Below are 13,375 nucleotides of genomic sequence, written 5' to 3'. Positions count from 1 at the left end.
AGCCCTCGTCTTTTGAAAGAAAAAACAAGTCTATTATTGTCTTCACGGTAAATCAACTCGCTCAATTAATTAAACAACTCTAGCCCAGTTTTTGGCTTTTAAATTATGCTTATGATGACCAAAAGTAAGGGCTATAGTGAATTTATGATAAATGTGCATGCAATTTCTTCCAAGGAATAGCAGCAAAATTACAAATCCCTTTGCAACAACGCCAATAATTCAAGAATTAGCTTTTGGCCCCATTTAGAGGGAGCTCATGTCTCTGTGTGTCTGTGTGAATTAAAGCGCACCACACAAAGGCATCTCTTTAATTCTATAAAAGTTGGAAATATCTAATCAAAATCTCTGCGCAACAACACCAATAATTCAACAAATTGCTTTCGGCCCCATTTAGACAGAGCCTCTCCAATAATTCAACAAATTGCTCTCTCTCTCTCTCTCTCTCTCTCTCTCTCTCTCTCTCTCTCTCTCTCTCTCTCTCTCTCTCTCTCTCTCTCTCTCTCTCTCTCTCTCTCTCTCTCTCTCTCTCTCTCTCTCTCTCTCTCTGTGTGTGAATTAATGCCCACCACACAAAGGGCATCTCTTTAAATGTATGAATGTTGGAAATATCTAAGCAAAATCCCTGTGCAACAGCGCCAATAATTCAACAAATTGCTTTCCGCCCCATTGTGTGTGTATGTGTGCGGGAGAGAGAGAGAGAGAGCTTATGTCTGTTTGTGTGAAATTAAATCCCAAGGACATCTTCTCTTTAATTGAGAAGATCGAAACATCTAAATCAGTCATTGAAAGTCTTGTACGATGGATGCGCGTATTTTTCCCGAGGAGTGAGGGCCACTTGCTCAATGATCCAAAGCCCCCCCCCCCCCCCCCCCTAAGATTACCACGAAGCCCTCCTCTTTAGAAAGAAAAAACAACTCTATTATTGTCGTCAAGTGTAACTCGATCGAATTGGGTAACTCAATTTTCTAAAATAAATTTTTTCCCTTGTTTTCAACAAATATTGCAAACCTACTCGACCTTGGATTATTTTCCATGGAATTTTTTTCACCTCGTGGATAACATGGGTGGACCACCCCTTTAGAAGAAGGTAAATGATATGAGCACAACCACGTTTCAATAATTGTAAGGTCCTAGCTTATCTCCTCCTTTTAAAACTAAAAGACAAGATGCATTACTGCAAATAACAAACCATGGTTGAGCTGATATCATCTCTCTTTTAGAATAGTAAGATTTGGTTTGTCAACATAAAATTTCATTACACCGTTAATTATTTTGGGGAGGGATTTTTGATAATCGAGGAAATTAATTAGGCATAAAATGCTTCGAGAGGAAATTTTAAGTTATGCTTGTTCAAATGAAAGTAGGCCATTATGGTGATTCAAATTGGGTATGGCCAGAAACATGTGTTAAGATAGGTTAGTAGAGAATCAAGAAAGTTCTAGTTACTTAATTGAATATCTCCATTCACGAGGTGGCTGGTTTGATATTCTTTAAAGGCAACGGAGAGCTTAGTTTGGATAGCGAGGGCTGATTTATGACTTATAGGGTTTTTGGAACTGTTTATGCATGTATAATTTCAGTACATACACTTTTCAATTTTATGATGCTCATGAACGCATGTGTTTGAATTTTGATACCCGGTTATTTATTTGTCAAAATACATTTGTCGATGTCTGAATTATGTTTGAAATTAAGAGATATAGCGTAAACTTGCTAACTAGTTTCCAAAATCAGAGTGTTGGAGAGGTGATCTAAGCAAAATTGGCAATCTTATGATCCTGAAGTATTCCTTGATTTACTTGTGATTATTCTTAATGGCCAATTAACCTTGTCTAGTATTTGAAGGTAAAGGCTATTAAGGCTGAATATCTGTAAGTGCATTTCTTAAGCAATTAGGAAACAATCCTTCTTTATTTTACTTTGATATGTAGTACATTACCACTTAAAACAACTTCGGGCGTATTATTATGTACACCCAAATTGTAATTTGAGTGCAAGTTGCGCCTTGTAGATTGCAAATTCATGTGTAAACCGCAACTCGAAAAGCCCAAATTGCTCCTCAAAACAATTGATTTCAACAAATACTTTGCATCTCCTAATTGTTGAAGGCAAGGTTTCTATTGATTTCAACAAATACTTTGCAGCTCCTTGTAAAGCCTTATCAAATTTCTTTCAAGATACTAATCATTTGGATTAGACGACTCTTCGGGACTACAAATGAAATTTTAAATAATTTGATCAATGGCTCACATTCAATTGGAAAAAGTGTCTCCTGGATGGATAGGATTGCATCCGTCACAGACTAAATAGGAACCGCCAACGAGTGGTATAAGCAAAATTCCCTATCCAAGAACGACAATACTTATTCACTAAATTGCTTTTTCTACAAAGCTCAAAGTTGAATGCTAGCCCTCTATCCCACGCAAAGTGTCGTTTTTTTTTGCTTCAGGTATTATGCTCTCCCTCTCTTTCTTAGGGAGTTGATTTTTTTTCACCCCCTGTAGGATTATGCGCCATCCTTGTAACTTGAATTGTCGGCAGACTTTAATGCTTTTTTATGTCAAAATCACGTTAAAGAGGGGGGCGTATAAATCCTACAGGGAGGTGAAAAAATCATCTTATTAAGGTTGGGGACAGATAGATGTTATAGAAAGTTTGTCTTTCGTGAGAGCTTGTCTTAATAAGAAGGACGGGACAGATTGATATCAGCACAACTATGTTTTAATAATTGCACAAACTCAGCTTGTCTTTTATGTTTTCTGACTCATCTTGTCTTTTGTTATTTAAACACCTGTCAAACGTTATTACAGTTCCGGAAAAGCCATCACAAGCAAATCAGAAAAAATAAAAGACAAGCTGAGTCTTTTATTTTCGTTGCGGGACTAGATCGGAGTGTTGGGATCATCCTATGGAAATGATTTTCGGGGAACAACCTATTTACTACGATATTGTCCGTACAGTACTTTTTGAAAAATAAGGGACTATAAGGGCTTACACCGTAAAAAAAACTTCAACTTCATAAGGCAAAATATGCAGATTGTGCACAATTCAAACAACATCATTTATCAAAATCACCAATTTTTAACTTATTGAATGTGAATTGTTTTTGGGAAATGATAACCATGTTTTCATATTTCCACTAACCATCTTGTCTTTTAGTCTTTAAAGAGTTGTCAAGCTCTCACAAGCCAATTAGCAAAGAAAAGACAAGCTGGGTCCGTGCAACTATTAAAACATGGCTGTGCTGATATCATTTGCCCACAAGAAACATGTCTGATTGTTATGGATCATCTAACCGGAGTGATTTCTGCACCATGCCCCATACAAATCCAATCACCATACATGAGCCACATACATGGTGGACGTTGAGAAGCCACTAGTGGGTGTGTTTAGGCTAAAAAGAAGCTAGGCTTTGGTTAATTAATCTTGGTGACTTACTCTTCAAACTCTTTAAAATAACTAAGTTCCAAACATCTTTCAGCCAGTAGTAGGATGTGGCACTGATGTTGTGTAGTAGGTTAGATAAAATTTCATGTGCTTAGAATCAACTAAGAAAAAATAATGACTGACATGGGATCTTGTGGGTATTTAATTCTCATTTCAGTAATCATGAAAATTCACACAACGAAAAATTCAGGTTGCCCGTATGGTATATGATACTGTTCTAAGCATTACCAGTACATGATTCAGACAAAATACAATAGCTCCAGACGTGATCGAACCATACAATAGCTCCAGACGTGATCGAGAATCAAATAAAGACCATAAAGATCACACACCCTTTTACATCAAGCCAACACTTAGATCATGAGATAATCTTGACCGTTGATTCAAATCAAGTAGAACCCATCACTAGGATCGACTTGTGCATCATCCAAAAAAACAAAAAAATCATAGGGCCTTATCTGATGATGTTCCCCGAGATCAACCGTGTTGATTGCTCCATGAAGTCAAAGAGACAAACCCAGTTGGACATGGCATTTATATATATATGTAGCATTTGATTTGGTACACCAACTCTCGGACTCTATCAGATGAAGAAGATGCTTCTCCTTTTGCCCACCCTCTCTTCTCTCCCCTCCCACTTTTCACTAATATGAAAAACAATAACACTAAAGGTTAATAAAAAATTAAGAAAGAAATATACAAAAAGCTACAACATATTCAAATTGAAAGTGACAGAGGCAGAGCGAGAGTACCTGCGAGAGTCTCTGCTTAATATTTCCAATCTTTGAAATGTTTTTGAAGATTCAACCTGGTTTCTTCATCTTCCCATTCTAATTCATTCCACCATTCCTCTCGTCCCTTGATCTCTTGAATTTTCTTTGCATTACCGGTAGAAAAAGGAAGCCTCCGTAGATTAGGGCAGTTTGAGACACGAACAATCTCCAAAGAGGGCCATGAAAATGCCTCTTGGCAAATGTACCTCAATTCCGGTAATTCGGATAGTTGTAAAATTCGCAGCTTTGGGAATGCATTACTGTCCACTACGCTGCAGGTTGCGACTATCTCCGATGTTTTCTCATCAACCACCTTTGCTCCAAATATCTCCTTCATATTGGAACAATTCCATACAAAGATTTTTTCAAGGTTGTGAAATTGTTCAACCAAATCATGGGGGATGAAACTCTTTAATCCATGACAGTTAATCACTGTGAAGATTTGTAATTTAGGACAGCTACTTCTTCCTCCACTTTTAACCATTCCCTCCCAAATGTTGTCTAACCCCTCAATATGAATAAGGAATAATTCCTTTAGATTCGGTACACTTTTAGCTACTTCCCCTATCCTATTTACAGAGCACTCATGTATACATAAACAAGTTGCAATATTTAACATCCGCTCAGCACATTTGGCCAGATGTTCAACGTCACCAGTCAGCTCCACCACTCTTTCATGATCTCTTTTAAACCAATAAGTCATTTCTTCACTAGGCCCCACGTCAAAATGAAAACTTTTTAGCCTTTTCAACCGAGTTGAATCCAAAGGAAAATAATCAGTGCTAGAGACCCTAATTCGAAGATAGTACAAGTACTCTAAATGTAGTAACTCCTCCAACGTCACACTTTCCTCATCCACCTCCCATTTCACCTTCCACCCATAACTACTCTTAAACATGTCTAGTACCTCCAACCTAGACAACCTTGATATCATGTGGGCTTCAATTCTTTCTAGCTCATACGTGTTTGATAGATTTAGTAGCCTTAGATTATTAAGTTCGCCCACCTCTTTTGGCAGTGATTTGATTTTTGTACCACTTAAATTCAAGACCCTAAGTGCTTTCAAACCTAGAAAGATATCCCTAGGAATCTTATTAAGAGGATTATCTTGCAGAAATAAAGTTGACAGGCTAGAACATGTCGCCAAAAATGTTGGAATCTCACTTAATCCCCCACCAACAAATGAAGCTCTATTAATTGATTCATGCATCCCTTCTTCTGTGATCTTACTCAAGCTCATGTTAGATTGGACAAAGAATTTATTCCCATCTTCCGAAGAGGACGCGATCCATATAGCAACATCGCGGACAATGTCGTGCATTTTTACAGTTCCTTTAATTTCTCCGGGTTCCAACATGCAAGAATGCTTGAGCTTTTCAATCAAATCAACCCCACTCTCTAAGGATTCTTCGATATTCAATGATTCGTCTATTAATCCCTCAGCTCTCCAGCATCGTATGAGCTCATCTTCCTCAATAGAAAAATCTTCAGGAAATAATGAACAGTACAAAAAGCAGGGTTGAATGTTCTTACCTTGTAACGAGTCGTAACTCCATTTCAAGGGCCCAAATACATCCTCCTCCACACGTTCAATATTCCTTGGTTGCGACGCTCGGAGTCCTCTTAAGGCTTTCCTCCACTGCTCGACCCTTTCCTTTCCTCTCATAGAGCAACCGACAACCTTAATTGCCAGTGGCAAGCCCTTACACTCTTTGGCAACCTCCCTTGCTAGAGATTTTATCTCTTCGACATCAGGCAGCTCTCCAACATGTTCACTAAACAACTTCCAACCTGCTTCCTCGTTTAGCTTGTTGACTTGAATGTTTTTATCCGTCTTCATCTGGTAACATACATCCAAAGATCTTGTAGTTAATACAATCTTACAGCCCAGCATATCTCCTTGTGGAATGCCCACTTTGTCCAAATCTATTTTCTCCCATACATCATCCAAGATCATCAGACATTTCTTTTGTTTCTTCAATCGTTCTAACAATAGAGTTGCCCATCTTCCCCAGCTCTCCTTCTCCAATTCGGCCCTGAATTTCAATCTTTCGGCAATTTGCAACTGAATCCCATGCAAGTCTATGATTCTTGACACAGTGACAAGAATAATAATATCAAAGGGGTGTGCCAAGGATCCATCGGCCATCATATTGTTCAAGTTACTTACAAGAGTAGTCTTTCCCACTCCTCCCATACCCCAAATCCCTATCTTTCTGATCTCATCGTTCAACACCAGCTCTTTGAGACGATCCAATAGCTCTGATGCTGCTTTCTGATCCACAATTGACGGTCCTGGCATCCCCTGGGCAGATTCTGGCTGAGGATTAGGAACCGCCAACTCTTCTGGAAATTCGGCCCTGGTACCTATAAGCTCCCTCACCACTTGGATCTTTTCCATGCTACTTTTGCTTAATTTATAGCGTAAATAACAATTTGGAAAACACCCACAAAAATGTTGCTGGCTGGCTTTGATATCTTCCTCCATTGAGTTCCATTGGCCTTCAATGTTATTCACCTTTGGTATCCAATCTTTCACTGGCAGTATTGCTACTTTTCCTTGTTTACCAGTTGATTCAAGATATCCTTCTATGTTTTTCTTAGAATCTGAGAGTTCCTCCATCTTTTCTCGAAGAGAGTCGGTATTTGCCTGGAATTTGAAGAAGGTGGTGATCTTTGTGCAGATGCAATTGCATATACACTTGCAGACTTCGACAACTGCCGTCTCCCCAGGAAAGGCCATTCTTTCCAATGACAAAGATAAGGAATTGTTGGGGAGAAAGGATATTTGAAGAGCAACTGTTTTGTGGCTTTGAGATTTAGAGGGAGGATACAAGCAGCACTGACACAGAAGGGAACCACCGAAACAAGTGATATAAGCAATCCCTATACAATAGCGACAATAATTCATTAAATTGATTTTTCTATAAAGGAGGAAAAAGAGTAGATGCTATTGCTGCTTGCTCTTTTGTTTGTCTATTTGGTCTTCGCTCATTTGTTTTTAGTGAAATTAAAAATGCTTTTACCTTTTGGCAGCTTTTGAGCACTAGTACCATTTCTTCAGAACCATGGGCTGGTTTATTCAAAACCATTGACTTGTACCTCCATTACATCCTCCATTACAAATTTTTAACAAAGTTATTTGGGTGAAATTTCAACAGAATTGCATCCAAGGTTTGAGATAGACCTTGCAAAATCAAGCCCATACCCGCGGCGGGAACACCCGGCCCGTAGTGAAATTCACGGGTACGGGTACAAAACTGTATACCCGTCAAAAAAACAACCCATTTGCTAGGTCTAGTTTGAGAGAAGGAGAAGCAAGGGATCCGACCATCTCCCGCCACTATCAGCTTAACCCCAACTCCCTTTATCAGTCACCTCCACCTCCACCTCCACCATTAACCCATCTCCATCTTCTCCAAATCTCATTGAATCCGAGCGACCTTCGGATGCCCGTATTTTTCCGAGGAGTGAGGGCCACTTGCTCAATGATCCAAACCATTTATTATTTTGGTTGGCCTTACTATGTATGGGCCATATGCTACGGATGGGTCATATTGAAAAATAGTCAATTACACACCCTTTTTTTGGTATTAATAACTAATCCAATACAAACTGGTGCATTTGTAAAAGACTCAAATCATTTATCTAGATGTGATACTAATCATTTGGATTAGACGTACGACTCTTCGGGACTACAAATGAACTTTTAAATAATTTGATCAATGGCTCACATTCAATTGGAAAAAGTGTCTCCTGGATGGATAGGATTGCACCCTTTTTTTCCCTATCCAAGAACGACAATACTTATTCACTAAATTACTTTTTCTACAAAGCTCAAAGTTGAACGCATCTAACCAGCTTGCATGGTTCACCTGTTCCACGGCATTCAATTCATTTATGGTCTGCCAAGTTGAAAGTTAGAATTTGATTTTTGTCAGCAATACATAAGAAAGATCCAGAAGAATATATGTTTATTAGGTAAAACTACTGAGGGGTTGAGCATCTAGCTGAATTGGTAAAAGATTATATTCTTCAACCTTGAGGTAGGAGGTTCAATCCCAGCTTACCTCACCACAAAAGGTAACACTACTGATGAATTCAAAATTCTACCTTTCACACTAAACTTCCAAGGGATAGTCACAAGTCTTCTTCTTCTTCCTAAAGAAACTGATTTCTATACCGGAATTTTTGGATAGGGAATTTTTCTGTTTGATGGATTCTCAGTTTCTGTATGATTTTTTTGAAGATCTAGGGTTTATGTTTGTGAACGAGAGAGCGATAGAGAAATCGTTGACAGAACGCCACTCTCTGGTAAGATTTGAAAGCTGTATTTGATTTTTAAGCAAAAATTATATGTAATTTTTCCTTTTTTTTCCTCTGATTCTTTCGTTTTTTCTCAGATCAGAGGTTGAGTCCTGAAAAATCCATCTCGTCTGCTAAAAGTGTCGTTTTTTTTGCTTCAGGTATTATGCTCTCCCTCTCTTTCTTAGAGAGTTGATTTTTTTTTCACCCCCTGTAGGATTATGCGCCATCATTGTAACTTGAATTGTCGGCAGACTTTAATGCTTTTAGATGTCAAAATCACGTTAAAGAGGGGGGCGTATAAATCCTACAGGGAGGTGAAAAAATCATCTTATTAAGGTTGGGGACAGATAGATGTTATAGAAAGTTTGTCTTTCGTGAGAGCTTGTCTTAATAAGAAGGATGGGACAGATTGATATCAGCACAGTTTTAATAATTGCACCAACTCAGCTTGTCTTTTATGTTTTCTGACTCATCTTGTCTTTTGTTATTTAAACACCTGTCAAACGTTATTACAGTTCCGGAAAAGCCATCACAAGAAAATCAGAAAAAATAAAAGACAAGCTGAGTCTTTTATTTTCGTTGCGGGACTAGATCGGAGTGTTGGGATCATCCTATGGAAATGATTTTCGGGGAACAACCTATTTACGTTGTGTTCCATCATATGGATGGTTTGGATCATCCTACGATATTGTCCGTACAGTACTTTTTGTAAAAACTCCAACTTCATAAGGCCAAATATGCAGATTGTGCACAATTCAAACAACATCATTTATCAAAATCACCAATTTTTAGCTTATTGAATGTGAATTGTTTTTGGGAAATGATAATTCCATGTTTTGATATTTCCACTAACCATCTTGTCTTTTAGTCTTTAAAGAGTTGTCAAGCTCTCACAAGCCAATTAGCAAAGAAAAGACAAGCTGGGTCCGTGCAACTATTAAAACATGGCTGTGCTGATATCATTTGCCCACAAGAAACATGTCTGATTGTTATGGATCATCTAACCGGAGTGATTTCTGCACCATGCCCCATACAAATGGATCAAAAATCCAATCATCATACATGAGCCACATACATGGTGGACGTTGAGAAGCCACTAGTAGGTGTGTTTAGGCTAAAAAGAAGCTAGGCTTTGGTTAATTAATCTTGGTGACATACTCTTCAAACTCTTTAAAATAACTAAGTTCCAAACATCTTTCAGCCAGTAGTAGGATGTGGCACTGATGTTGTGTAGTAGGTTAGATAAAATTTCACACGACGAAAAATTCAGGTTGCCCGTATGGTATATGATACTGTTCTAAGCATTACCAGTACATGATTGTTTTAGATGAAGGGGTTTCCATCATCTTGATCTAACCATACAATAGCTCCAGACGTGATCGAGAATCAAATAAAGACCATAAAGATCAAACACCCTTTTACATCAAGCCAACACTTAGATCATGAGATAATCTTGACCGTTGATTCAAATCAAGTAGAACCCATCACTAGGATCGACTTGTGCATCATCCAAACAAATGGTTATCAGATGGGATCTATCAATTTACAATGAGATCAACCGTGTTGATTGCTCCATGAAGTCAAAGAGACAAACCCACTTGGACATGGCATTTATATATATATATATGTAGCATTTGATTTGGTACACCAACTCTCGGACTCTATCAGATGAAGAAGATGCTTCTCCTTTTGCCCACCTTCTCTTCTCTCCCCTCCCGCTTTTCACTAATATGAAAAACAATAACACTAAAGGTTAATAAAAAATTAAGAAAGAAATAAACAAAAAGCTACAACATATTCAAATTGAAAGCGACAGAGGCAGAGCGAGAGTACCTGTGAGAGTCTCTGCTTATTATTTCCCTGCTTTGAAATGTTTTTGAAAATTCAACCTGGTTTCTTCATCTTCCCATTCTAATTCATTCCACCATTCCTCTTTTCCCTTGATCTCTTGTATTTTCTTTGCATTACCGGTAGAAAAAGGAAGCCTCCGTAGATTAGGGCAAAGCCAGACATTAACAATCTCCAAAGAGGGCCATGAAAATGCCTCTTGGCAAATGTACCTCAATTCCGGTAAGCCAGTAAGGTATAAAAGTCGTAGATTTGGGAGTGCATTACTGTCCACTACGCTGCAGGTTGCGACTATCTCCGATGTATTCTCATCAACCACCTTTGCTCCAAATATCTGCTTCATATTGGAACAATTCCATACATAGATTTTTTCAAGGTTGTGAAGTTGTTCAAGCAAATCATGGGGGATGAGACTCTTTAATCCATGACAATCAACCACGCTGATGTTTTGTAATTTAGGAAAGCTACTTCTTCCTCCACTTTTAACCATTCCCTCCCAAATGTTGTCTGACCCCACAATTTGATGAAGGAATAATTCCTTTAGATTCGGTACACTTTTAGCTACTTCCCCTATCCTATTTACAGAGCAATCATGTATAAATAAACAAGTTGCAATATTTAACATCCCCTCAGCACATTTGGCCAGGTGTTCAACATCATGAGTCAGCTCCACCACTCTTTCATCATCTCTTTCTAACCAAACAGTCCCTTTTTCACTAGGCGACACGTAAAAATGAAAACTTTTTAGCCTTTTCAACCAAGTTGAATCCAAAGGAAAATAACCAGTGCTAGAGACCCTAATTCGAAGATAGTACAAGTACTCTAAATGTAGTAACTCCTCCAACGTCACACTTTCCTCATCCACCTCCCATTTCACCTTCCACCCATAACTACTCCTATACATGTCTAGTACCTCCAACCTAGACAACCTTGATATCGTCTGGGCTTCAATTCTTTCTAGCTCCCTCATCCAAGATAGATTCAGTAGCCTTAGATTATTAAGTTCGCCTACCTCTTTTGGCAGTGATTTGATTTTTGTACCACTTAAATTCAAGACCCTAAGTGCTTTTAAACCTAGAAAGATATCCTTAGGAATCTTATTAAGAGGGTTATCTTGCAGAAATAAAGTTGATAGGCTAGAACACGTCGCCAAAAATGTTGGAATCTCACTTAATCTCCCACCAACAAATGAAGCTCTATTAATTGATTCATGCATCCGTTCTTTTGTGATCTTGCTCAAGCTCATGTTAGATTGGACAAAGAATTTATTCCCATCTTCCGAAGAGGACACGATCCATATAGCAACATCGCGGACAATGTCGTGCATTTTTACAGTTCCTTTACCTTGTCCAGGTTCCAACATGCAAGAATGCTTGAGCTCTTCAATCAAAGCAACCCCCCTGTTTGAGGATTCTTCTATCTTCATTGATTCGTCTATTAATCCCTCAGCTCTCCAATATTGTATCAGCAAATCTTCTTTAATTGAAAAATCTTCAGGAAATAATGAACAATACAAAAAGCAGGGTTGAATGTTGTTACCTAATGAGTCGTAACTCCATTTCAAGGGCAAAAATACCTCCTTCTCCACATGTTTAATAGTTGGTGCCGACTTTCGGAGTCCTCCTAAGGCATCCTTCCACAACTCGACCCTTTTTTTTCCTCTCATAGAGCCACCGACAACCTTAATTGCGAGTGGCAAGCCCTTACACTCTTTGGCAACCTCCCTTGCTAGAGATTTTATCTCTTCGTCATCAGGCAGCCCTCCAACATGTTTGCTAAACAACTCCCAACTGTGTTCATCGGTTAGAGTTTCGACTCTAATGTTTTCATCGGTCTCCATCTGGCTACATACATCAAAAGATCTTGTTGTTAATATAATCTTACAGCCCAGCAGATCTCCTTGTGGAATGCCCACTTTGTCCAAATCTATTTTCTCCCATACATCATCCAATATCAAGAGAAATTTCTTTTGTTTCTTCAATCCTCGGAACACTAGAGCCGCCCGCATTTCCTTTCTCTCCTTCTCGAGTTCCTCTTTAATTTTCAATCTGCTAGCAATTTGCAACTGAATCCCATGCAAGTCTATGATTCTTGACACAGTGACCAGAATAATAATATCAAAGGGGTGTGCCAAGGATCCATCCGCCATCATATTGTTCAAGTTACTTACAAGAGTAGTCTTTCCTACTCCTCCCATACCCCAAATCCCTATCTTTCTGATATCATCATTCAACATCAGCTCCATGAGACGATCTAATAGCTCTGATGCTGTTTTCTGATCCACAATCGACGGTCCTGGCATCTCCTGGACAGATTCTGGCCGAGGATTACGAACAGCCAACTCTTCTGGAAAATTGGCCTTGGTATCTATAAGGTCCTTCACCTCTTGGATCTTTTCCATGCTACTTTTGCTTAATTTATAGCGTAAATAACAATTCGGAAAACACCCACAAAAACGTTTCTGGCTGGCTGTGATATCTTCCTCCATTGAATTCCATTGGCCTTCCATTTTATTCACCTTTGGTAGCCACTCTTTCACTGGACGTATTGCTACTTTTCCTTGTTCAACAGCTGATTCAAGATCGTCTTCTAGTTTTTTCTTAGAATCTGAGAGTTCCTCCATTTTTTCTTGAAGAGAGTCGGTATTTGGCTGGAATTTGAAGAAGGTGGTGATCTTTGTGCAGATGCAATTGCATATACACTTGCAGACTTCGACAACTGCCGTCTCCCCAGGAAAGGCCATTCTTTCCAATGACAAAGATAAGGAATTGTTGGGGAGAAAGGATATTTGAAGAGCAACTGTTTTGTGGCTTTGAGATTTAGAAGAGGCAATACAGCTGGCATCAACCCCCCATCAGATGCTATTGCTATAGTGAATTTATGATAAATGTGCATGCAATTTCTTCCAAGGAATAGCAGCAAAATTACAAATCCCTTTGCAACAACGCCAATAATTCAACAATTAGCTTTTGGCCCCATTTAGAGAGAGCTCATGTCTG

General features: G+C 38.7%; 2 protein-coding genes across 2 annotated transcripts; both read right to left on the bottom strand.

The window, feature by feature from the left end:
* Positions 1-3,632: 3,632 nt before the first annotated feature.
* Positions 3,633-7,117, bottom strand: LOC143884638 (disease resistance protein At4g27190-like). Its single transcript, XM_077388310.1, has 2 exons — positions 4,200-7,117; positions 3,633-4,091 (listed from the first exon to the last, which is right to left on the bottom strand). The coding sequence occupies exon 1, from the start codon at positions 6,961-6,963 to the stop codon at positions 4,216-4,218; it is 2,748 nt and encodes a 915-aa protein (XP_077244425.1). The 5' UTR covers positions 6,964-7,117; the 3' UTR covers positions 3,633-4,091; positions 4,200-4,215.
* Positions 7,118-9,793: 2,676 nt separating this feature from the next.
* LOC143884637 (disease resistance protein At4g27190-like) lies at positions 9,794-13,360 on the bottom strand. The gene is made up of 2 exons (XM_077388309.1): positions 10,362-13,360; positions 9,794-10,253 (listed from the first exon to the last, which is right to left on the bottom strand). The coding sequence occupies exon 1, from the start codon at positions 13,117-13,119 to the stop codon at positions 10,381-10,383; it is 2,739 nt and encodes a 912-aa protein (XP_077244424.1). The 5' UTR covers positions 13,120-13,360; the 3' UTR covers positions 9,794-10,253; positions 10,362-10,380.
* Positions 13,361-13,375: the final 15 nt, after the last annotated feature.

This window comes from Tasmannia lanceolata, unplaced genomic scaffold (genome assembly GCF_043159265.1).
Source record: "Tasmannia lanceolata isolate RefF3 unplaced genomic scaffold, GAP_Taslan_0.1 ptg000008l, whole genome shotgun sequence".
In the NCBI taxonomy this organism is placed as follows: domain Eukaryota; kingdom Viridiplantae; phylum Streptophyta; class Magnoliopsida; order Canellales; family Winteraceae; genus Tasmannia; species Tasmannia lanceolata.
This window is presented reverse-complemented; position numbering and strand designations above follow the sequence as displayed.

Excerpts from the sequence above, each read along its gene's own strand:
- LOC143884638 (XM_077388310.1), bottom strand. The coding sequence starts at position 6,963 with ATGGCCTTTCCTGGGGAGACGGCAGTTGTCGAAGTCTGCAAGTGTATA.
- LOC143884637 (XM_077388309.1), bottom strand. The coding sequence starts at position 13,119 with ATGGCCTTTCCTGGGGAGACGGCAGTTGTCGAAGTCTGCAAGTGTATA.